The sequence below is a fragment of the Agelaius tricolor genome, unplaced genomic scaffold, assembly GCF_023055355.1.
Source record: "Agelaius tricolor isolate 1412-34295 unplaced genomic scaffold, bAgeTri1.0.p SCAF_10, whole genome shotgun sequence".
Classification (NCBI taxonomy): Eukaryota; Metazoa; Chordata; class Aves; order Passeriformes; family Icteridae; genus Agelaius; species Agelaius tricolor.
The window spans coordinates 36361837-36387770 of NW_027269270.1; the positions used below are offsets into that span (position 1 = coordinate 36361837).

At 39.0% G+C, this 25934-nt stretch overlaps 1 protein-coding gene across 9 annotated transcripts; it reads left to right on the plus strand.

The window, feature by feature from the left end:
• The first annotated feature begins 218 nt into the window (after positions 1–218).
• Positions 219–24969, plus strand: MARCHF7 (membrane associated ring-CH-type finger 7). 9 transcript variants are annotated; one of them, XR_011680471.1, is made up of 11 exons: positions 219–371; positions 6059–6209; positions 10268–10426; positions 12472–12640; positions 14254–14421; positions 15952–17065; positions 17314–17483; positions 18715–18847; positions 20209–20322; positions 22160–22208; positions 24065–24157. XR_011680471.1 is itself a non-coding variant. In XM_071435587.1 (11 exons), the coding sequence occupies exons 2-11, from the start codon at positions 6069–6071 to the stop codon at positions 24314–24316; spliced, it is 2310 nt and encodes a 769-aa protein (XP_071291688.1). In that variant the 5' UTR covers positions 219–371; positions 6059–6068; the 3' UTR covers positions 24317–24969. The 9 variants fall into 9 exon arrangements, 7 of the variants coding, with proteins under 7 accessions (XP_071291688.1, XP_071291691.1, XP_071291686.1 ...); XM_071435587.1 differs by lacking the exon at positions 22160–22208 and having other exon boundaries at positions 15952–16746; positions 16834–17065; positions 18715–18824; positions 24065–24969; XM_071435590.1 differs by having other exon boundaries at positions 18715–18824; positions 24065–24236.
• Positions 24970–25934: the final 965 nt, after the last annotated feature.

Here is a 25934-nt window from a genome sequence, read left to right on the forward strand (position 1 = left end):
GGCAAGGAAGAGAATGTGACAGAGACAGAAAACTCAAAGAGCGTGATGCAGTTTTCAGGCTGAACGTGGAAGACGATTCGGATGTCTCCGGCGATGCTGCTGGACGTACTAAAGGGAATCCTACCGCTCCCAGTAGGGTTTTCCAGCTCCGGCCCGCCCACAGCCCTCAGGCTCCGCTCAGGGCTCCGCCCCCGCCGCGCCCCTTCCGCGGGACCGGCCCGCGCGGCAGCAGTTCTCGCGGGAGCTGGGAGTGGCCGCGCCGGGCAGTCGGGCGGTCTCGCGCTGCCGCCATTGTGTTGCGGGAGCGCCGGGAGCGGGCGGCTCGGCCCGGCCCGGCCTGGCCTGGCCTACGCGGCGGCCCGGCCGTGACGGTGAGTACAGACCCCCGCGGTGGGCCCGCCTGCGGCTCGGGCCGCGCCTGCTGCGGGGCCCCGCATGCCTTGGCGGCCTCACGCCAGGGCCGGGGAAACCATTTTGTGCCGTGCTGGGACCGGCCCATCCGCCCTTCTCTCTGCCATCGCCGTCAACGGCCGCTCGGCTCCGCGCCCGCTCATAGCGAGGCTTTGTGACACCTGGTGCCCCCTGTTCCTCTCCGCCCTCCTCGCGGCCTCTCCCCAGCCGTTGGGGCCGGATGCTGCCTGAGTAGCGGGACCGGGTGCGGCCGCGGGCCCCGGCCGGGCCCGAGCCGTGCGAGCCGCTTCCCGGGGCCTGGCGGGGGAGGTGAGATGCCCTCGGCGGCTCTGCAGAGCACCTGCTGGCTGCGAGAACAGCCCAGCCTTAGGGCACCAGCCGCGGCAGCGTGGGCAACCATCGACATTTGTAAATATTCTTGCTCCTGAGAGGTCCCCGAGAGGCTCCCGAGTTATTGTCAGTTTCACTACGTTGAAGGTTGAGAAAATAGCTGTAACGAAGAATTGCAGAGTCTGAGAGAAAGACTCGTGAGCTCTGTCTTGTTTGTCATAAAAACGTGATTGTGAGTAAGCTCCGAGGAAGACACGTGAGCATGTTTTCTCCCGAGGTTGCTCGGGAGAAAATCTTATGAATAGTTGTATTTCAAGCTACACAAAAACATGTAGATATGAGAGCTCGAGTCTTAGGTAGAAGTGTAAGTGCATAGTTCCAAGCTAGAAGAATGAATTTAGGAGCAGGCAGTGAAGCTTATGCTTCTCTCTGATGAAGGGTACAAGATTGCTTAAAACTGGTAGTAATCATGGAAGCTGGCAAACACTTTACTTACTCTTAGACGTGGTTACCTGAAATTGCTCTTCTTTTATTGATAGAGAGGGTCAAGGCAGAAGAGAAATATTTGCTGTGTTTTGTGAATACCTTTTTGTGAAGGGGTATAAAAATGGACAGTTAAGGATAGTAACTGGTTTTGTCTTTTGAGATTGCATTGCTTTCCCTCAAAGACCGCTTGGATCTTTTATCACTTCGTTATGTCTATCCGTGGCTGTGTTAGGTCTAGTTCGTCTTTTACAATGCTGTTGGAGGGATGACAGATCAAGGAAGGCAGGACATTTGATCTGTGTGCTCAAAATAGGCTGTGCAGCTCCGCCTCCTTTTTTCAACTTGACCATCTGTTTCTCAGGTATGACTGAAAAGTTTTATTTCAGAACTTGATTTCTGCCCAAGTTTTGAGAGGTATTGCATATGTCCCTTATTTCAGGAGGTTCTGGAATTGTTTCAATTGTTTTCATGAGGTTTTGATTGCTAAGTAGTGTAACATGGCATAAGTTGGTGAAATATGTTGCTTTGATAAGAAGAGTGCTGCTCATCCTGCTGTACATGTTCTCATTTTTCTGTTGTTGGGTAGGAGTGTGTGTAGTGTTAAAATCATGGAGAAGCCAGAAGTGCATTTTTACTGGTTGATGCGTTGAGGGTTCTCAATGAAGGCACATCAGGTGTGATACTTGAGTAAGGTGTTTCTTTGCTTTTTGGCAACAACAGGCTTTTTAATCAGTTCAGACTACAACCCAATTTCTGGTTCCATGATAATTGTTATTATTTCCTCAGAGAAGAAATTTAAGTATTTTTTGGTCTCACTACCTTCTGCATAAATTGAGGTATCTACTTTGTCATTACAGAACTTGCTACAGCATGTTAATTACCACTTGGGGTTTGTTGAATTCCTATGTGTGTAAACAAAATGTTTAAGGTTTTGAGTGTTTTTCTTCAGGAAAACCCTTAAGATAATGATATTGTAAAAGGGAACCATTCTCATTCTGAAATATTGTATACAAGCTCAATATTCCCCTTGCAGAGAAGTATTGTTGTGGCTTTAATAGTGTGGTTTGTTTTTTTTTAGCATGAGAGCATTGTATTGCTCTGTCCTGTGCTCTGTGATAGCTTAGCATGTTAGCATGCTCACCTTATTTATAACCACCTCATTGTGTTGCCATGATCAGCATAAGCCTTGTATGTGTTTTGTTTGTATTCAAGCCACCTATAAAGACAGTTGCATCTCAGGCCTTTAAGGTACAGTGCCTAAAATGGTATTCAGAGAACTCTGGGGAAAAATTTCCAAAACCCAAAAGACATCTTAATAGTGTTGATCACTAGAGGTGAAATGCCTAGATCTAGTTTTGTCTATCTAGTAAATGGATGTCATGGCTCCGTTGACTTCAGCTGCATCTCTGTCCATCTGGGTAAGACTATGAGGTAAGGCTGAAATAATTGGGGTTGTTTCGCCAGGAGAAGAAAAGCCTCTGGGGAAACCTCATTGCAGCCTTTCAGCACTTAAAAAGGGTCTGTAAGAAAGATGGGGACAGACATTTAGTAAGGCCTGTTGTAATAGGACAAGGAGTGAATTTAAGGAAGGCATTTTTTATGATGAGCATAGTGAACCATGGGCACAGATTGCCCAGAGAGGTGGTGGATGGTCTGTTCCTGGAAACATGGAAGGTCAGGTGGGATGGGACTCTGAGCCATGTGATCTCCTTGAAGATGTCCCTGCTTATTGCAGGGTGGTTGGACTAGACAGCCTTGAAATATCCTTTCCAGTTCAAACTATTCTATGATTTCTCCTAGTTGGATTGCAAATAAATTTTATAACGGATGCCCAGAAGTTGAAGAGCTCTCGGGCAGCAGAGTTTTAAAAATGATTCATCTTAACAACATGCTTTATGTCACCAAATCTTTATTGAAAGGGAAAGGTAAAGTCTGATTTCCTTGACCTGAAGTTCTTTGCCTAGATCATAATGCCTTTTATTCAGCATCTTTTCACTTCTGCATCAGACATGGCAGATGTCAAATGCCTATTCTTATGTTACTCTGATTGATCTTTATAGCAAATCCTTCTCATTTGCTGGCTGAAGCAAAGACTGCAGAAAAAAATTAAGGTTGTATGCAGGAAATGAATCACAGTTTGTATACATAAACTGACGCATTAAATTTTGCCTTTCCTATTGTGCTACCCTACCTTAAGTTGGTTTAAACACTGTTTTTTGGGTATAGTTTCTGCAAGATTTCTTTACTTGTAGAAAGAAAATACTCTATAGGTAGTATTATCCTGACATATTTGGATTGAAATCAGAACCTGTGCCAATTTACAAGATGAGGCTGATGAGTAACATTGTCTGTCCTCTTGGGGCTACCATTGAAGGAGAAAATTAGTCTTGTGCCTATTTATGTATGTCTGTAGAAGGAATTTGCTAATTTTGGACTCGATTTCATCTTTTGCAGGTAGTTGGCTCTGGTGTCCAGTCTTCCACACCATCCTGTTCTGTATGAATGCTCTTACTCTGTTCTGTGGATGGTGCATAAGCAATTTTATTAGTATTAGATGATGTATAATTTAGTCTTTGAAGTTGTCTTATGCTCCTGTCTACTCTGCTGACTCATCTGGGCATTAATTCCTACTAATAGAAACTTCCATTCCTTCTAGAACCTTTGCGTTTTCCATGTGTGTCCGTGTCTGTCTTTTATCTATGCTATTTAATTCATCTGGTTCCACACCTATCTGAAACAAAGGGATTCAGAAACAGAATGATCAATAATAGAGGAGATAATGCCAGCACTCTTTGTTGAGTACTTAATAGTACATACTTGGATCATTATTTTGAGTGTTGGTTCCTTGTATTTTATATCAGGGTAAAACACAGACAAACAGTGCTTTGACTATCAGATCTCATCAAGACATACGGCTGTCCTGTCCAGCCTACACTAGCCTATATTATTGTGATATTATTTTAGTTTTATAGTTTGCAGCTTTGATAGTTACTTTTTTTATACTCATTGCAGCTTCATACAAGTACTAAACTTGTAGAGCACATCATGGCAGATTACTCTGAAGGATAAATTATCATTACAGTTTGAGAATGAATATGATTGTTACGTTTTACTGAACTGATGATCCACTTGAGTGCTGTAGTTTGGATAATTAGGCTTGTAATCAATTTCTTTTAAACTACCACAATCAACTGGTTTTTTTTGAACTCTGGACTGCTGCTTAGAACATTCTTATATTGATACAGATGTGCTTACAACTTGAGAGTTGCATAAGTTGCTGAATATTTACCAAAGGTTTTAAATATAATCTGGGAAATTAAATTAATTAATTATTCCAGTATATTGATGCGAAGTTGGGCAAGTGAGCATTTTAGATTCTTAACCAGATCTTGTTTACCTGGTGATGACTTTGGCAAACACGAACGGGTTATTGGTGTTGGAAGTGTGATCTAGAAGCAGATGTCCTCTGTAATATGGGCCAGTAGCTTTTTTGTACACAAAGGTAAACAGTCACTTAAACCTGGTATACTTTAGAGTCCTACTTGCAATATTAAACATTTTGGCTGCTCTTGTAAAGCTAGGTAACAACTAAACGTGCATGAGAACAGTGGTTAAGGAAACTAACCTCAGCTGTCCATGCTGTTAGGTTGATGGAGTTCTGTACAAACTAATTGGCTTTTACCAGGTAGAATATTTAATTCAGCGTGACTTGAGCAAAGATTAAAAGTCCTGAGTATGTGGACTCACCTTGAAACTGCAGCCAGACATGAAGTGTGTCAGGATTGATGTAACAGCTTTTTGCAGAATGTGATACTGATGGGCATGACTGAATTGTGGAAAAAAGGAGTGCTTTGTTGATGGATAGGGTTTTTTTTTTATCAATATAGTTTACTCCTGTTCTCAAAAGGGTAGGCCAGAATTAGAAGTGGTTAAATAGACTGTACCACTTTGGCAAATCACCCTGTACCACTGGGATTCTCTGCCATCTGTTTGTTACGTGTCATGCTATTGTTTATGTACCACACCATTGAGGATACTGCAGTTTCCTTAAATTTTTTTAAGAGCTAACGTTTGTGGTCTGCTTCTGTCTCTACTGTCCTGAGGAGGAAGAAACTAGCTGTCTTGGGTTTTAGGTAAACATTAAGTCAGATCCCATTTCAAGGGCAGGTATGAGTATAGGAGCACATCTCATGTGGAAAAGGCACGAGCATTTCTTTTGAAATGCCTAGAAAGAGCAAAAGGCAGATAAACAGTCAGCAAGTGAGAAGTCAATTTATGAATACACTTGTGAGATAACCTGTGCTCCTTTGCCTATGTTAGCTTCCATGGGAGCTGTCTTTGGAGAAGTTGAAGGCAGATAGACTGCTGGTGTGTTTTTCCACAGGAGGGTGAAGTTTCACAATTTCAACCCTGAGGAATAAATCTGAATATAATTTCTGCAAGTGTTGAGATGCAGTTCATTAGCAAAAATGTAATATATTAATTTGAGAAATCTGAGTAATCTGTTCCTGACTCATTTTGCATTAATATGAGTACTGTGTGGTTCTTAAGGGAGTACCTCTTACACTTATAATTGCAAGAATATATCGTAACAAAATCATAAAAGGGGCTGTAGTTTTCTGATGAGGGATGGGAGGAGATGTAAAGAAGGGGTTACAAAAACTAGGATAAGAACTTGTTTCCCCATTTTGCTGATGCAGTCAGACCAAAGCACTGTGTAAATATTTGTATGTGTGAGTCATATTTATGTTATACCCAGAATGATCTGTGTCTATTTTGCATGAGTTCCCTGCTTCCATGAGAAAAAAATGATCAGTATGTCCTTGTACAGGATACAAAGGATGGAGTCAAAACCCTCAAGAATTCCTCGCAGGATATCTGTTCAGGCTTCCAGCTCTCCTGTAGGATCTAGAACTGGAAACAGTTTATCTGGTGCATATAGTACAAGAGAATCTTCATGGAGATTAGAATCTGGATACCAGGTAATGTATTTTTTTTTTTTCCTTTTTATAAAGTATGAATAATTTTAAAAGTGTCTTTTTTAACCAAGAAAAGCCCTAAAACTTAGCCAAAAAAATTTCTAAAATGCAAGAATTTACTAACCAGGCCAGTGACAGTAATCATTGAACTGGTAGTTCTAGATTTTCTGGTTTTACCTGCTCTTGTTTGTAGCTGCACCTTTAGAAATCAGCTGTTTAATGAATGAGAGGGCATTCTCATAATATGGATCTATTTTCTTATGAACCACTGCCATCCTAAATCTGGATAAATGGAGTTTTTTGTTGAGGGAGAGGTGAGGGTTTTGTTTGAACTTTGATGTGTGTAGGGCATTACACCTAATGTGTTGGTGATGCAAAAAGTACAGTATGTTGTCAGTAACAAGGCTATACCGTTCTGCAGCACCTCCTGTGTTTATATTTTGAAAAGGTACGAAGAGGAGCTTTAGACTCTGTTGTGGTTTCACCCTGGCCAAATGCCAGGCACCCACAACAGTTGCTCACTCATCCTCCCCTGCTGCAGCTGGGCAGAGGAGGGAAAAACTTAATGAAGGGCTCATGAGTTGAGATAAGGACTGTGAGAAAACACTCCAAGGGCAAAACAGCCTTAACTTAAAGGTATAAAGTTAATTTATTACTAACAAAATCAGAGGAGGATAATAAGAAGTAAAATAATCCCTGAAAAACACCTTTGCTTCTCCCAGCCCCTCCCTCCTTCCCACTGACAGTGCATGAAGACAGGGCATGGGGATTTTGGTCAGTTCCTCACCCGAGGTTTTCTTCCGCTTGGCTCAGGGTCCGTAGTCCTTCCCCTGTGAGGCTGAGGGGTCCCTCCCATGGGAGACAGTTCTCTCTGAACTTCTCCATCATGGGTCCATTCTCATGAGCGGCAGTCCACCCAAAACTGCTGTGGTGTGGGTCACTCTTCCACAGGATGAAGTCCTCCAAGGACAGGCCGCTGGAGCCTGGGAGCAGGGGCCCTCTCTCTCCATCGGGTCTGCTGCTGAATCACAGCCTTCTCCAGGAATTCACCTGCTCCAGTGTGAGCACCTCCCCCATGGGCTGCGGGTGGATCTCTGCATTCCCGGTGGACCCATGGGCTGCAGGAGGACAACCTGCTTCACCATGGTCTTCACCACAGCCTGCAGAGGAATCTTGGTTCTGGTGCATCTCCTCCCGCTCCTTCTCCACTGACCTTGGTGTCACTGTGTTGCTTTCCCTCACATGTTCTCACCTTCTAATCTGTTGTGGCTGAAATTAAAACTGCATCCCTCCTTTTGTTTTGATTTCTGAAATCTGTCATCACAAGAGGTGTTACCACCATCTCTAATTGGCCTAGCCTTAACCAGCAGCCTGTCCATCTTCAGAGCCATCAGGGATTTGCTCTGCCAAACATAGTGGAAGCTTCCAGCTGCTAATTACAGAAGCCACCTCTCTGGCCCCCAAGGTTTTTGGCAGCTACCAAAAATCACACTGTGCAAAACCAACAGAGACCCACATTAGCCTGTCATGTTAGTATGTTAGTACAGCTGGGCTTTCTGTGCACTACATGGGACTGAAAAAAGGCCTTTTGCCATTTCACCAGCAGCATTTTACACTAACCAAACTACTTTTGTGGGGAAGGGAAGCTGTTCTCAAGAGGAAGTATTCACACTCTGCAGGTACTTGCAGTTTGGGAGGGTATTATGGGAAGCAGATATAAAACTTCTGTAGAAATAGCAGTTTCGCTCAATTATCTTAGTACTTTTTTTTCTGCTCCTGTCAGCAGTTCTCACCTCAGTTTTGGGCTCAGAAATGTAAGCCCATTTTGGTCTTTGAAATTGCAGAAACTTAACTCTGTGATTAAATGTTCATATTTAAAAAAAAAATGGTTAGGAGTTTGTTCCCTGCTGTCAAGCTGTCTGGGACATTGTATTATATAAAGCCTTTTTGAGAAACAGTTTTACAAGTAGTAGAACATTATTTTTAGCACAATTAATTGTGTGTGTTACATTTTTGTTATCTTCAGCATGCATGTGCTTGTTATTATATAGGCTACAATATATAGGCTGAATGTACAAGGGGAAGCAGTTAGTAATTTTTGTATTTTGGAGTCCTGCATGTTTTTTGCTGTCTGGCTGCTCAGCAAAAGCAAATCGAACAATCTTACTCTTTTGTAGAGATATGTGGACACAGTCCACACAGTGTACGTATACTGAAAGCCATTGATCAGAAGTCTTCAGCTGAACTGGTGCTGTTAAAAGATTTTGACACAACATATCTTTCATTATTTTATTTATTACATGAATTGCAATGTGTTCACTGCACTGTGTATTCTCTTGACTATTTCCTGTTGAGCAAAGTGATTCTCAGCTGAGGAATGATCTCATAACACTTGCCAGTTAAAACAGCAGGGAAAATATTTGTATAGAAGATTATGTTGTATCCCTTTTTTCCACTCCCAGTTTGTAGAAGGTAGTCTGAGAACTCATTACACAACACTGGTGCTTAGTGATAAAACTGTAGGAAGCTCCCTCTCTTGACTAACCTTTGGTATTTACAGAGCTGGAAGGAACAAATTGCCTTATTGCTGGCAGGTTAAGATTACAGAGCAAGAAAGTTTAAGTCCAGTCAGATAGGAATACAAAGGACAGGCATTTTCACTTTGTTAATCCATTAAGAAACCTACCATAAAGTATTTAAGATCTAGTACAGTTACAAATAATTAAAAATTTGTCATTTGGAAGAAAAACTTGGACTATCAGTAATTCTTTAGGTATAAGGAGGACTTGGATTTTTAATACAGAATTTCTATAGAGAGAACACTTGATTATAAGTTAACTCAAAAACTTCTGGGACAGATCAGTCAAATTTATATTTGGTTTTGATTAGGGCTAACAAATACGAAAGGTTTCCGTTGGATGGGTTTGTTGTTTTGTTGGTTTTTTTTTCCATGCACATATCGAATTCTTGTATGTCATGCACTTTTGAGATCAATCTGGGTACTAGCCCCTGCTTATCTGAGGAGGCATAATGGAGAGGTTAATTGTAAACTAATCAGATGTATGGGATATAGGGTTGCTGCCAGGTAACTTTAAAAAATCGAACTAGTGTCATAGTATGAGGAAAAAAAATCCTATCCTTTACGATACAGCATAGTAAACATTTTATGACAAATGAATTATAAGTTTGTTTTTTTTTCAGTGGAAGCATAGGGTCAAGAGCAGTTTATAAAATTGTTTTGAATGCTTTCCTGATAACATTTTTCAGCTGCTGAAAACAAACACCATAACCAGAATACCTTATGTAGGGCTTTAATTGTTAAATTCTGACAAGGGATTTTAAATAATCTGAAGCTGAAATGAAGGAAGAAAACTGAGGCTGAGATTTTTGTATTATTTTGGTTTGGCTTTGAATGCTTTGTTGTTGCTTTTAAGAAATGGTGACAGCAACTACTGTGTTTGTAGTACTCATAGTTAATAGAAAGAGAATGGACAAATAATCACTCAAAAATGCTGCTTAGTATTAATAAAATGGTTGAATTTCTGTTATTTCTATTAATTTTGCTAATCTCCATTATTATTCTATGGAGCAAATTAAATTGCAGTATCTTTCCTCAGTTATGACCTATTCATTGAAATTCAGCTTGTTTTAGTGGCCAAAGAGGTGCTTTTGTTGTCATAGAGACCCTTTCTACACCTGTGGGGGTTTTTGCATAACACTCGAAATCAGGCCCTTAATTCTGCCCTGTTGCTGCAGTACCTAAGTCAGGCCAATGCCTCAAAAGCCTTACATTTTGACTTTTTATTGTCCTAGTTCAAAACAGAGGACAGATGAAGGAGCTGCTGTAAAGTACTTAAATAAAATAAAGCGAATAACAAGACTTTCCTTTTGCCAGTGGTTCTCTCTAAGCCTGTTTCATTTCTTGGCTATCCCTCAAGGTTTCTTAATAAATGTTCCCAGATTTGTTACTGCACCCATTTCCCTGTATTTTCAATACTCAGACCAGATACTGAATTATTTTTAAGTTACAAGATGCATATGATAATCACGTTTTTCTTCAGGAATCCAGTGTATTGAATAGTTCCAGTAGAGACTGGAGAATTGGAGAAAGGGACACCCGTGAAACTCCTTGGAAGCTTACAGCGTCGTCTCCAACGCGCTACTCAGGGACACTTGATCACCCTCATTCTGGAAGATTTTTGGGAAGCAGAAGCAGATTGGTGAGAACTGTTAATGTGTGATAATTGGGGAAAAATATTGAAACCCCAGGGTTTTACTTTAGTCTTCCCAATCTGAAAAGCTGCCAGCAGGGGCTCTCTGTAACATTTTCAGATAAGTAGATCTTACTAATTCAAGATGGAGCAAAAACTAGAAGATAGCAGTGTTTAAAAACATTCAGAGGATGAAAATAGTGATGTATATTAATTTTACTAAGAGTTAAGAAATACATTTAAAGTCAGTAGCTTTGTAAAAGTCCATTTAAAAAGAAAAAAGGAGGGGGTCATTGGAATCTCAGACATGTTATAGTCCTGTGGATGGCAAAGTTCATATTACTTATACTCGCTCCCTCAGATATTTCCCGGGGGGGGGGTGTTTCTTGGGTGCTAGCTTTGTGAGTTAACACAATGTTCATGGGTTTGGAGACCTACTTTAGGAAATTTACTTGTGAGGTGTAGTTCATAGTCTGATTGTTCTTGCTTACAAGCAAAAGAATGGTTACTTGAGATTCAAGACTCAGGCCATGAGAGTTTGTCTTAAATGCGTTCTAGAATGTGCCTTGGTAACTCCAAGAATAAAGTAGTTTGCTTGTGGCATGCTTATGCATTGTAGAGTGACAGAGAAACACTTTAAAGCATGGTAGAAATATTAAGAAAAGCAGAAAACTGAACAAGTTTGGCAGGATGATAGAGAAATAAAAATTCTACTCACTTTCAAAGGGAAAGATGTTTGGGCTCACATCATTAAAGAGGTGTTGGTTTTCTTAGGTGAGTCAAAGGTGAAACACTGAGATATTGGAGGGTGAGGAGGGAAGAACTATGTGCACGTGTTGGCCTTCAGGGGAGGTCATGGTAGATGTCTACCTATAGTTTAAATGCAAATGGAATCTGTGCTTCTAAGTGGTCTACATATCTAGTTAAATTAGTGCTATGGTTTTCAAGGTAAAAACCCTTTTTTTCCCCCATTAAGGTTAATTATTCTCTTGAAGTAAATTCTAATGCAAGTGAACCTTGCAGAAGACACTCTGAAAATTCCACATATCAAGTAGTAAATGATTAAAAAATAAGTGATATGTTAAATAGAAGACTAATAAGGGAAAGTGTTCTGGTTTGTACTTGGTTTCTGAATGTTGGTTTGTTTCCCTGTTTTTTTATGATGAGATGAGGGAAATACTTAAAAGACTTCTTAGTGTGAAAGAGTAAGAAGTTGTGGCTTAAACTTAGTAAAAACCATAACTAAGTAGAAATAAACCACAGATATAATGTCCTCTAATTTGGTTGATCTTTAAAGGATCTTGGTTGTGGATAGTTTCTGGGAAGACAAACAGCTCAATTCAGCTTTTTGATTGAGCTTACCTTTTTCTTTTTTATATGAAAAAAATGAACCTGAAGTATTTAAAATAGAAGATGAATGCCTTAACTGTAAGTAACCAGATAAACAGCTTTGTAGGCTATTCCAAACTTTTTTTTCTAGGTCCTATAGTGCTAGTTTTTGAGAACTGTTTTATTTCGGTGCTGTACACTGCAAAAGTTGTTTTGTACCTGTTCTTTTCTCTGAAATCCTTCAGTTGCGCTTAAGCTTGTTGTAATCAAAATATACTTGTTTCAAACAATTTTCCTGAGGCCCACTCCTTAGCTAATTATATTTTAGGTTGATAAAAAATAAGCTTTGGCCATTTCTGGACAGCAAGATATGTTCCCTTGGGGATCTGTAAAGCTACATTTGATTGTGTTTATAGCATCTTACAGGCCAGGAATATAATTTTCCCCCCTTTTTGCAACAATTTTTTGTTGTAAGCCACATCTATCTGGAAAGGAAATAAAATGTTGAATGTTACAGAAACTCACTTTTGTTGGTAGGACTGTATTGAGTAAACCTAGAAATACTAATCAAGAGCACAAGCATAATTCCTACTTTATTTTTGAAGAAAAGGTTTTGTATCTAATGTTATTCTTCACAATGTTTGTGAGTTTTACGTTATGCACACTTTTGTGGAGTATAAGTGCATCTGATGTACTATGTAATTTATTTTTTAATGTTATTTCAGTCTACATCTTCTTCTCATTTCACATCTGGGTGTTATGGTGAATCTGAGAGAACTCAGGGAGCATATCCAAGATTGCATAGCCAGCAGCAAGATAGTGATTCAAAGAGACCTAAACTATCTTGTACATCTACCTCTTCTGTGAGAAGTAATGGCTTGGCTGCCTTTTCAGGTGAGTGGTTGATTGCTTGAGCTGAGTTACATCAAAATTGTCTGAGTAGTAAGATGAGGTTTTACCAAGTTTTAAAAGACTTGCTTCAAATATTATGCCTTTATCTTTCTTAATTAATGAAAATTTATGCCTGTTTGAAGAGTATGTTCACAATGATAACAGCTTCCAAAGTTCCGAGTATGCTGTTTACATGGTCTTTGGAAAGTCCAGTTGTACTCATACCATTTCAGAATTATTACCTGTACCTATTCCATTTGTGGTCAAACTGAACTTCATGGCTCAAACAAACCTTCATTGGTTAGGATGTCAAGAAAAGAATAAGCGCAGCTGCTCTTATTTCATGAGTCAGATGGTGTTGATACATCAATGTGTGCCAGGGACAGCAGAAAGGAAATCTTTACCATACTTAGCAATATGTTCAAGCACAGCGTCATGGCTGGTTAGAGCACTGTTGTTAGGGGTCGGGGAAGAAAGTGTTCCTTTTTTAGCAGGGCCTGAACTCATTCTCTAGGTCCTGGCTAAAGAAACATTCTACACTAAGAGCTCTTTCAGGAAAACCTGAGACTTTCATTGAAGCTGTGGGTAAGTTCGTGAAACTTGGATAGACAGAATTTATGCAGTATGCCAGCAGAAATCTAAAGCTCAGGAAGTAACGGTCAAAACCTTATGCTGAAAATATTTCTAACCATTTTGATACAGATCATTAAATTAATTCAGATTACCCTTGTGAGTATGGATTAATGGGTTATTAAAAAAACCTTATGGAATTGCATAGATATCCAAATAAAAATTACTAAATTCTTGCTCAAACCTCAGTATTATTGATACTTTCTTACTGTGTTAATAAAACGACAACATTAACATTTCTTGTGGTATAGGACTGTTTATCTTTCCGTTTCTATGTTGGTTGGTTGTCACACTGCCGACCAATGAGTGCTTAAATTTCTTTTTCTAAGTTAGCAATGAAGTGATATCAAGGTGAATTTTTCAGAGTCATTGAAGACTCTTTTGGAACTAGAGTTTTGTCCCCAGCTGATGTATATAACAGCTTGCTATGCAGTTGTTGGAGCTGTTAGCAAAAACCAAGATCCATTTTTACGCTGAAGTGTTTTACTCTGTAATATGAACAAGGACAGTGCTAGTCATTGTTCTTAAAGTTGTGTCTAAACTGTATTTAAGCTTCATCAGCTGTTTTTATGAGAAACGAAATTTCATTTAAGTAATGTCAAGTAGAATGGCAGTATTTGCTAAGTCTCAAGCTGCTGTTTTGCTATAATGTGAAATCTTTAAAAACTAACAACCATTAGGAAGCAAGATGCTACTTCTCTTCCTCTTGTATCCTGTAAGAGTGTTAATGGGTCTGACTCTTCACAAAAGTATTTCTACTTTTTGTTTGATGTAGCTTTCAGAGCCAACTTTCTGCAAGATGAAGTAAGTGTCTGCATCAGCAGAGTGCACTTAGCTTTATGTTGGCAGCTGGGTCCTTGGTCAGCCTAATGGTAATGTTAAACTTGCCCTTGATACGAATAGCGAAAATGTCTGTGTAAGTGTCAGTTTTAATGGAGTTTTAGATGATTACAAAACCAGGGGATTTGTTTACTTTTTCTTCCTAGATTCCTCCTGGAGATGTAGTAGGATTCCTAGATCTTCATCAGTAATGCTTGGCTCCCTTGGAACTGATCTGGTGAGAGAGCGAACACAGTTAGAAAGAAGAACAGATCTGTCTGTTAATAACCTGCTGGATCCCAGCTACGGAAACAGTGACTTTTCACCTTCAACATGTATGTTTCGTGTAACTGAAAGCTCATAAACCTACAGTTTGTATGGATTTTAGTTTCTTAACATGTTCATAGGATCACAGAATGATTTGGTTTGGAAGACACCTTTTGTTCCACCTCCTGCCATGGGCAGGGACACTTTCCACTATCCCAGATTGTTTAAAGCCTCATCCAATGTGGTCTTGAACACTTCCACGGATGGAGCATCCAAAACTTTGCTGGGCATGTTTTTTAATATTTTATTGAAAACATGAACACAAAATAGATTTTAAAGTATCCTTTTAAATAAAATTGGTTGGCCACTTTCCATGTGTTGACCAAACCATTGAAGGATATATGAATGGTCTAGCTTGTAGATGCATTGTGGTGTTGATGATCGCCACTGTAACTCTGCAATTACTCAGTAAAGCTCATTTCTTATTTGTCTTAAAAACTCTTTGTATTTAGGTATGGGAAGAGAAATAATGTTGATTTGACCCAGGGAAGTTTTTTCTTAAAGGTGCATATTATCTCTTTTTATTTGGGTTCTCAAATGGTTATTAGGGAAAACTGTTAGAACACTGAGAATAAAAATGAATAAGCACACACTTGACATGAGCTGAGAGGTTTGTCTCGTGGCAACTGCTAGGACTAGTAAGGACTTCAGCACTGTAATTTTCACTTTCTGTTCAGAGTGCTGTGATGTTCTAGAGCTGTCTCAGGGGAAGCTCACCATTAGTCTTGATCTGCAACTTCTAGAAAAGCTAAAAACTACTTTCAGAATTTGTCTTGGAGTCTTGCCTTGACAGAAGAGTATATTTTAATGTCATCATACTCATAGCACTTTTTAGTAAGTGGACATTCAGCTACTCTACCTGGTAGAACCTTATGGGAGAAGTGGACTGGGGAGCAGCCTTTGTACTGTCTATGCTGCATTTCTAGCAGTAGTGCTGCTATTAAGCGCTATTAATAAACTCCCAGCTGTGTTCCCTGATGTGTAATCAAAAGCATATGGTAGATGATTGGCATCTGTGCAGATGTTTAGTTAGCTGGAATCTGCCAGATAAATAAAGCTCATCTTGAGCAGTAAATTGTGATTGCAATGCAGCACCCATTAAAAGAAAGTCACCAAAACTGCAAAGATGAAAGTTTTAAAATTGAGACTACATAGAGAGCTTCTGTTTCCTACCTTCATCTATTCATGCTTGTTTCTTCTTCCCCCTTTTCCCACCCACAACCACCCAGTGCAGCTGTTTGAGGAAGGACACTAGCCACCTCAGCTGCTTCATGTGAACTATGGTTCATCTGCAGTGGAGTTCTTCTCAGTGTGTTGAGATACTCAGACAGCATTTACAGAAGATGTGCTTGTTAGAATGATAGAATGGTATGGGTTGGAAGGGACCTTTAAAATCCCCATGTCCAATCCCCCTGCAGTGAGCAGGGACATCTTCATTTAGGACAGGTTGCCTAGAGCCCTGTTGAACCTAACCTTGAATGTTTCCTGATGTGTATGTGCACATCATCATAGTATTTTCCTTTGCTTTTCTGCAACAGATCTTCAAGACAGGCCTGCCTCTTCATACGCAGAGGGAGCAAGACCAAAAGACAACTCATTAAGCACTTTGAGGCTGAATGCACCCATGAACCGCCAGTTGCCTTCTGATCATCAGCCATCTTTTTTCAACAGAGACTCTAACGTGAGCTCTTCAAGATCCAGCCATTCTTCAAGACAAAGGAGAAATGAATTGGAATCTCCCCACAGGAGTGTGCAGCCAGCATTTTCTCTTACTGCCATTAGAGATGAAACCCCTTCCTCAAGTGGTTCTGAAAGGATTTTATCTTCTCAGAGGTCACTGAATGAGTCTGCAGCTGACAGTGAAGGGAGGCGCACAACCAGACAGCTGCTGTCTCGTTTAGCATCTAGTATGTCATCCACATTTTTCTCTCGAAGGTCTAGCCAAGACCCATTGCATACAAGATCGTTAGGCCCTGAAGAGTCAACAGCGGTCCCAAGAGTTCAAGCTACTGCTCTGTCAAGTAGTAATGGAGCTGCAACTCCGGAGGTTCCAGGACTTCAGTCATCCGAAGCTTCTCAGGGGTTCAGTTTTCTTGGACGAAGATGGGGTTTATCAGGAGTTTCACAGAATCGCAGCTCTGATTCTGATGGGGAAAGTTACAGACCAGACACTGAAAGTAGGAGCACAGGATCCTGGTTGTCGTCCTCTTTGAGGAACAGATGTACACCTCTCTTTTCCAGAAGAAGAAGAGAAGGAAGAGATGAATCTGCAAGGATCTCTACCCCTGATACAGCTGCTAGATCACAACATGTCTTTAGAAGGAGAGGGTCAGGTGAGGAGACCTCTCTTGAAGCATCAGATAGCCCTCCTCGGGCTTCTGTTAGCAGACCAACGCCTTCAGTATCTGTTATTTCTACAGCTACTGCCTCCCCACCGGATTCAGCCTCCAGTGGAAGAGGTTCAGGAATTCTGCCTGCTTCTCTCTTTCGCTTTGCAGTGCCTCCAACATTAGGAAGCAGTCTGTCTGACAATCTTATGATAACTGTAGATATTATTCCCTCTGGCTGGAATCAGTCTGATGGACAAGAAAGTGGCAAGTCTAAAATACCACCTTCAAGAGATCCGGAAAGACTCCAGAAAATAAAGGAAAGGTAAGTTAGTATGTTCTTTTGGAACAGTAAAATGTACCTGTTCTAACCTGAGAGGGCTTTCTGCAATCATGATTTAAAAAAAACAACTTTCTTTTAGAGGAGGTGGCAACTCAGTTGTATTCTCACTTTTGTCTTTAAAGAAACTTTTAATTCTCATGGGTTTGAGAACAGTTTGATAAGTGGAATTCTCATTATAAAAAGTCCTGTGTGAAATGTCACAGCGTTTGTTGGTATTCCATCCTATTCAGCCTACTTTTAGAAGATTCTGAAGATGAAGAGGGTGACATATGCAGAATCTGTCAGATGTCCTCTGCAAGTTCTGACAACCTTTTAATAGAGCCATGCAAATGCACTGGAAGTCTGCAGTATGTTCACCAGGAGTGCATGAAAAAATGGCTGCAGTCGAAGATAAATTCAGGTAAAGCAAACTCTAGACCAAGGTAGACTTCCAGTTACACAGGGAGGCTTATTGGAAGGATTGCACCTACTGGGGTATTTAGTTGAAAAGCGAGCAGTGGGGACAAACAGTAGTATGGCACTTCCAGGCTTTTTGTGTTCTGTGCAGCTTCTCATGTGAATAGTTCCAAGAACTGTATTTTTTGTTTAGAGAACTGCATTTTTTGGGGTTGTCTACTAAGATCTTGGACGAAAAATAATGTTGCAGAAGTCTAGCTTTAAAATTACTCTGCCACTTCAGTTGTACCACTTTGGGTGGCATTTGTTCCCCACTCTTCCTTATGGAAATGGTTGTGTTTTTTTCCAAGACTTCTATAGCTGAGCTAACTGTTAGCAGTGATAGGAATTTGAAAATCCAGAATTTATTTTGAATTGTAACTAAAGTATGTTAATTTTTTCTTAAAGATATTAATGCCTATTCAAGGCACTTTAAAAATGCTTGTTCAAAAATTACTTAAAAGTGCGTATATAATTCTTTAAGAAACATTTCAGATATTGCATGCTGTAGAAATATTTTTGTAACAGATTGATTGACTGGTTTGTAACTGTTACAAAGTTATTATTAGCAGTATTCTTAAAAGTAGGTGGCTTGATAGAATACATGAAATACTTTATACCAAAGGAAGGTGCTAGTATCTGAAGTTTTTGCTCAGCACCAGAGGATACACATCAGCGAACGGATGTTTTAGAAGTCTCAGCCTGTAGAAGAAAAAGAATTAGAATTATTTAGCTATATATGAAGACAGAAGTCCACTATCAACTTGCTTTGTTCATCTTGTTGCTTATGGAGGAGTCTGTTTTAAAACTGGTACTTAAGACAAAATGTTACTTAACAATAACTTTGTTGTGGTGTATTTATTCTTACTTTAGTGTGTATTTGAATTACACGGTAAAATTCAGAAAGCCCAAGAAGCGATTTTATGCCATACTTGCAGGAAGAAGCATATTAATGCCCAGAGTGAATGTGAGGCAAAATAGATGCAGCTGGATAGAGAATAAACATTCTACAGGGTTTAAATTCTGACAGTAGCAGATGTCACTACATTCCTATTAGAGGCTTGCTTTTCTTCTAACCTTGCTCTGCAAAATAAAGTCAAAAATTACGTAGAGTTTTTAATGTGTATATGAGTGTGTTGTTTGTTGTAGACTGTTGAAACTTGACAGAGTTTTCCCCTTGCCCGCCACCCCACCAGGTTCTTCTTTGGAAGCAGTGACAACTTGTGAATTGTGCAAAGAGAAGTTGCATCTCAATCTGGAAGACTTTGACATTCATGAACTTTATAGGGCACATGCAAATGAACAAGTTAGTATATTTTACCTTATTTGGTAAGTGTTGCTTTAGTGCTGGGAGGGCAGTCTTTAGAGAAGCCAAATGCATCTCCATTTCAGAAGGGCTGTTATGCATATAAAGTAATGTTAATGTGGAACAGATTTTTCTCCTCAATATTCCAACTACCACTACCTTCCTGCTATGCTTCCTACAGCTGAGCTTTCAGTAAGTGTAACATATCTCTTTCCTGAGTTGCATATCTGTCATCTAGCTTTGTAATCCAGTGTCTGTGCCACATAGGTGCAGTGTGAGTTCTAGCATGATTATATTGAATTTCATACTCAGGCGTTGTTGTCACTTTTAGCTGTTTTTGAACACAGTTTAGCAGTTGTTTTAAACATAAAATTAAAAATTTATTTCATTAGAGTGGTAGAAACTAACCTCTGTTCTAGCAGTTTTTAACTGCTCCTTTTAATAATTTTCTAACTTAAAAATAAAGGCCCGTTGGTATAACTTTTGTTATTTAAAATAGAATATCTTAGACCTACTGGACTGTGTAGTATTTAAAAAAGAGTAAATAACTCAGAGCTGGTGTTTTTAATGAACTTTATTCAGAGGGGTTTTCCCTATTCTCTGGGTTGTAATCTGATGATATATGACGACTAATGCTATTATCCTATCTCGAATATTTAAAGAAAATACCAAGTTGTAAGAATCCATGCCAAGTGACATCAATTTTGGGGCAAAACATTGGGCTCTATTTTTTTTATTATTTAAAGTAAGTTCTTACCCTGGTACTCGAATTCCTATCAGTCGGGGAAGTCTCTGAAAAGTCTTTCTCAAGACATCTTGTTTTAGTGCTAGTGCTTATTGGTTACTGCCACTGCACTTTATTAGAAATAAGAATTTTGATTTTTTTTTTTCCTAAAGAATTGACTAAATTATCTGTTCAGCAGTAGCATTTTTAAAATTTTTCTCTTATCTTAGCAGGTAAAGGAATTTCTCAAATATTTATAACATCATAACATTCTTAAAATATATTCCTCTATTTTGGCTTTCTGTAAAGCCTTGAGACCACAGAGAGGAAACCAGCAATACTGGTTTGATTTACCCAAGTGATCTAATACTCCGATTCGCACATTCTTTCCTCTGAACTAATCAGGCTGACAGATTTAATTTGTAGAACTCTATTTATCTTCAAGGATAACAGGTTAGATTTGGGGTGGATGGGAAGGACCAGAGGTATAAATAGCTTTTCAGCAACTTAAATTTTTTAGTATTACATTTTCCTAATTCTTTCGAACAACTACAGATAACTCTGTAATGATTTCATTAAAAATCTAATTGTTGTTCTACTTGAATCACATATGCAGATGTATTGCTGACATTCTGAATGTTTCTTTTGATCTCCTTTAAGGCAGACTATGAATTTATCAGCTCTGGTCTCTACCTTGTAGTGTTGTTACACTTATGCGAGCAGCGCTTTTCTGATATGTTAGGAACTGCAAATGAGGCCAGCACACGTGTCAGAGTAAGTATGCAGTGATTTTCTGGCAGGAATTACTCATACAGAGAACTTGGAAGCAGATTGTTACGTTGGGTGACCTAGGAGCTAGATACCCAAGAAACACACTTTTAAAACAAATTTAGGTTTAAAATGGGCTGTGCTTGTCAGTGTGCTGTGTTTGATTCGAAGCTGAAGGTACTACATAATTGCAGGTACTCTGCTACAGAATACTTTCTGTCAAAGTTGTTGGTAATTCATTAGTTAGCACACATTAGCACACAGCATACAGTTAGCATACATGTTGTCGTGATTATTGTGAATTTATGCAAAACTGGAAGGTTAACCTCTCTCTGTGCCAAACATGTAGTTAAGAATGCTGGACTACCTGATTTGTTTAATTTTTCTCATTATGCAAGTCTATATTGCAAAGGACTAGAACTTGTGCTTGTCTAGTGCACTAGACTAGTGCTTGTCTGCCAGAGTACACCTAAATGTGTACTTGAATATTAACATTCTGCAACAGCCTATAGCTGTAGTGTGAGTTCTCTGGCATTAGTCCAAACTCTTTATTGCCTTTGACTGCATTCTTGTTGCTCTAAAGGTCCAGCTTAGGGACATGTTAAGTACACCTTTAACCAGTAAGAGATCAGCATACAGAGTTCTTTCTGCACAGTGATTCACTCATAAATCCAGTTTGCTACATGTTTATTTGATACTAGATAATTAATCAGTGCTCTTAGTCAACTGAGCTCCTGAAAAGCCGGTTATTTTTAGTTTTTTTTTTTCTTACATACAAATGAGTGACAGTATTATACCTTTTCCAGTGCATATGGGAATGATTGACTGCTAGCAGGTAGTAGATCTTTGGAAGAGGCAGGACTGTGCTCTACCTAATCTTTTAATGTATTAGAGCAGTGCTCCTCTTTTCTGTACAGATCCAACGTAGAGCTTGTATTCCATGCTCCAGTTTCTGTGCTACAAGTGTAGAGATATAAAAGACACATGATAAAATTGCAGTCAGCATCCAGCACAGATTGTTAGCTTGAGTGTATTGCAGAATATGTTTTTACTGGTTTCCCATCAGAGGAGGCATTACGTACTTCTGTGTGTGACACTGCATTTTAAACTAGTGAGAGCATCAATGCTAGTATTTTATATCAAGCATATGAGTAAGCTGTGGAAACTCTTGTTATCTGCTGTGTCTCAGTATCTGGGCTTTTAACTGAAGCAGTGATGCAGATTGGCAGTGACGAAAACCACTTGGCTGAGACTTTTTAATCGTAGGAATTTTGGCTTTGGGTTTTGATACCATATGTTTCTTACTTCAAACCACCACCATTGCCCAATAGTAATCATGCTCTTAAGATTTTAATTATAAACAAGAACTTAAGTGTATTTATGAATTTTTCCTGAACAATATTCATTTAGAGGGTTCTGTTTTTTTCATATTAGTCGTGAATTAAATTAAATGGATTTAACTAATGCAAGTCCTTACTGTGATTGTTTTTCTGCATCAGAGTTTCTAGGAAAGGTTTTCATTGAACCTGACACTTGTTTATGTTTGCTGCTTTCAAAATCGATGTGTTCTACAGACTGTAGAACATGAAGATGATGTCACAAGTTGCTACCACAAACATTTTGCAGCTGAAATAACTGTGTAATAGCAATTTGAAGTCTAGTGTGTGGGGATTTATGTTAAATTTTGCATTGTTTTTTGGAAGTTGGGCAAATGGTTTAGGTAACCAACATCTGTCATGAAGCTTTGGGATGTAAAAAGTGAAGAAAAATTTGCTAACTTGTTGCAAATTTCTGCAGATAACTTTGCAACTTTTAAACTACTTTCTCTCTGCCTTGTTTCTAGTTTATTAACCTTGCAAGAACTCTTCAGGCACATATGGAAGATATTGAAAGTAGGTGCTTCCCCTCTTTTCCTCCCCTCCCATTAGATCAACTCAAAGCTAATGAGTACAATCCTCCTTGCCAAGATTCATAGTACTGAATATAATTACTGAAAACCTTACTCAGCAGTGCTTTTTCCATCATCAGTAGAATTATTCTGAGGGGGAACCAATTTTAATTCTCCGTTATTAACTTCCCAACAGCACAGAGTTGTTTAGACCACAGTAGTGTTATCTGCAATCAATAACAGAATTCCTTAGTAGTTACACTTTGGTTATTGTAGTTCTGGTAATTCATAATTACAGGATAAATGGTGACCTTCAGGTTGCTGCCTTTTACAAGAGAAAGTAGGAAAGAAAGTAGTATGAAAGAAGCATTTAGAATTGAATTTTACTGTATTTAGATTAGACACTTGTATTGCCAATTTTCTTCCCTTTCTTTTTCTTGCCCTCTTCTCCCCTTTGTTTTTTCCATTCATACACATTTTTTGGTTGTGTGGGTTCCTTGATCAGATCTATCAGACCTCTTGAATGAAGTCTGAAGGTTGCCAATTTTGGCAAACCAAAGGATTAGCCTGCCTTTCATCTAATGGCTTTTTTTTTTAATGTGTTTAAATTCAAAACTATATGCTGATACATCTAAATTTCTGGTAAATATACCCTGGATCTATTTCTGAGCATGTTGAATAGGCATAGAAGGGTAGTTGGTCTACCCTTTTTTTCCTAGTGTGCATGTGTCTGTCAACTTCATATGGGTTTTTAGTACTCAGGATGCATTTGGAATACTATAAAGAAAGGGAGTGTGTGTGTGTGTGTGTGTGTGAAAGAGGGAGTTCTGGTTCAAGGTGATTATTTCTGCATTCAGAGTGGTCAAAAGTGGACATGAGTTATGAATTCATTCCTAAGTTATGTGCGTCCTTACTAGTGGAAAAATTAATGAGTGTCATTTAACTCCTTAGTTCAATCTATATTTGATTTAGCCTTTAACTTGCAGGTGAGGAATACGGACTTGTAGATTTATTATTGATGCGCTTCAGTTACATTTCTCTTCTAAGAACTGAAGAAGCAAGGAGTCAGACTTTTCTTCTTTCTGTGTTCAGGGATGGAACATGTTACTCCAGTATACATACTTTCTTGTCTGCAGACCTGGCTTAAGAGGACACATTAAATTCCTGTTATAGAGAGGAACATTTTACAAACCTAATGTAGATGTGTGTATGGACTTTTCTACCATAGTTGACAAGTGCGTATTTGTCTTTTGACTCACCTTGCAACGACAAAATCCTGTGCATATGCGGGCATTGGGTTCATCTTGCATATGCTGAAAGGACAGGAGTGGAGTAGAGGAGCTTCTTCCAAGTAGGCCCAGGTTGCATTAAGCTATATATATATATATATATATATATATATATATATATATATAAAATGTAAGAGTCTGTTTAGACTGCTGGATCATTCTAGGTATTTTAGTATCCAAATTGTTAACTTGGTGTTAACTTATGTTGGGTGCTGCTGTCATGGATTGAGTATATCCTCCTCTGACTACTGCTGGAATTAGCCACGTTAAGCACTACATAAAAGTTGAATCTCTGGCTTAATTAAGTTTTCTCCCTCTTATTTTGAGGAAGGAGAGTAGGAGGGCACAGCATATTGTATGTTCTGTTGAGTTTTGATTTGAAAATGCTGCATTTTTAGGACATGAGATGCATTTAAGAATTAAGTTATGTGATTACTCAAGGTTTGGGTGGGTATTGCAGTCTGCTATTTAATATTATAAAATCACTTCTATTTCCTCTATTCATCCTAAAGTGCTTTAATTTTCACACATTTTTGTGAAGGCTTCTGATTACACTGTGTTGTTCCAACAGCTTCTGAAGATGACTCTGAAGACTGATGCTGGTAGAACTTTCATACTGCAAGAAACAAACAGAATTGCTGCAGAAATGCTGAACTGGCAAGAACAACATCAACACGCATTTGTTTTATACCTCTCCTTAGTAAAATGCGCATTGAATATTACTGTAGTTTTTGAAGCATTGTTGAATTCAAAATCAACTGCTGCACAGTGGAGCTCAGTAGACTTGAGAACTACTCAGCATGTGTGCGGATTAGATACATAGAAAGCAACTTCCCTTTTTAAATTATGAGGATGTTGTACTTTGTTTTGGAAGACATCGGATTCTGAATATTTAAGGAAGCTCTATCTCCCTTTGTGTTTTCTTCTTACTGTAGTCAGACTTCTGGCTTTGTCTTACCGGGTTTTGCTCCTGTACTGGCACTAAGTGGTTATAGGGGGTTTCAGGGGGAGGGTGGGGATGCCTGTGTACTTAAATAGGTTTTGTTAAGGTGTTCTTAAATGCCTCTTTTGCTGCATCATATAACTGATTGCTTCCATTGTTAATGAATGAACAGGAGGATAAGCAAGATACCGTAGAGATTGTTTGGATTTAGGCTTATTTGAAGACTATTATTTAACTGAAAAAGCAATAAGAACTTGCAGTGGTCTTTTAATACTTGGCGATGGCTTTTTTATGTACCAGTTTGGAAATTTGAGATTATATTTGATATCATGTGGCTGTTCCATTATGGAATATTGCAGGTGTGAACTCTTGCATTTCAGCATTCCTGGCAGATATGCAACTTGATAAAGACCTAAGGTTGTTTAGTTTAATCAGACTTTTTTAGATCCCACCTTCACTGTTCAAAGCACCAGTTATCAATGTGTTTTCTAGTGTTGTCACTTCTTTATAAATAAAGACAAAAGAGGTATGCATCTCTACTGGTATTGTCCATTTCATTTAAATGTGGATATCTACCAGAACTTACACTTGAAAACATAGAAAGCTGGAATCTGTGGGATATCTTCACTGTTTCTGAATTCTTACGCAGATATTTAAGATTGTTCTGACCATTTTGGATTGAAATGCTTTCTATAAATGGTGATACAATAAATTCTTATACATGTATTGGAATTGTATGTCCTACAGGTACGTGTTAGTTTTGTAATTACCTCAGTAAACAATGTGTTGGCAAAGAGTGCAGTATGTTGAAATGCCATGAGTTTAGTTCATTGTTGCAGTATGTAAAACTAACTTGTGCAGAGGAAAGGATGTGCCTTACCAGCTGAAATGAACTCATGATTTGCAGAGTTAACTTTGCTAGCATTACACGAGTTGGCCTGTCATCTGTAAGACTTGAAAGAAAATGGAATGCTAAGGAAATGGCATATTTCTATGCCTATTCTAGTAACTTTAGGCATTCAGTGCCAGCACTTACAAGTATTATTCAGTAATTAGTTGAAATACAGCTCCAGGACATTAATCTGAAAAGTGAAGCTCCAGGCATATGTGAAGATGTTTCTGACTCATTTATGAAGAAGATGAATTGAAGCTTATAATAAATGTTCAATCCTTGCTGAGGTAGATGGTACCGCTTAATAAAATGTCATACAGTGAAGCAGTCAGTATTTTATATGCACTCAATACATTTAGGGTTACAAGCATGGGTTCTGATACCCTAATAAATTGATGACTTGAGGGATATTTAAAAAAATTTTCCCTCACTCTTTGTAACAAAACAAAGAGTTGCACAAAGGTGAGCAATGTAAGGAGCTCCACGTACAAATGCAGTTGAAGTGATACGTGTGTTTGATGTTCTGCAGCCTTGTTGAGCTTCATTGCAAATGAGTGACATGGGTGAATACCCAGGGGAGTTGCTGAAGAGTAGAGGGTCTGAATG

Excerpts from the sequence above, each read along its gene's own strand:
- MARCHF7 (XM_071435585.1), top strand. The coding sequence starts at position 6,069 with ATGGAGTCAAAACCCTCAAGAATTCCTCGCAGGATATCTGTTCAGGCT. Across the intron at positions 6,210-10,267 it reads GATTAGAATCTGGATACCAG|GAATCCAGTGTATTGAATAG; the intron begins GTAATGTATTTT and ends GTTTTTCTTCAG. Across the intron at positions 18,825-20,208 it reads GGGCACATGCAAATGAACAA|GCAGACTATGAATTTATCAG; the intron begins GTTAGTATATTT and ends ATCTCCTTTAAG.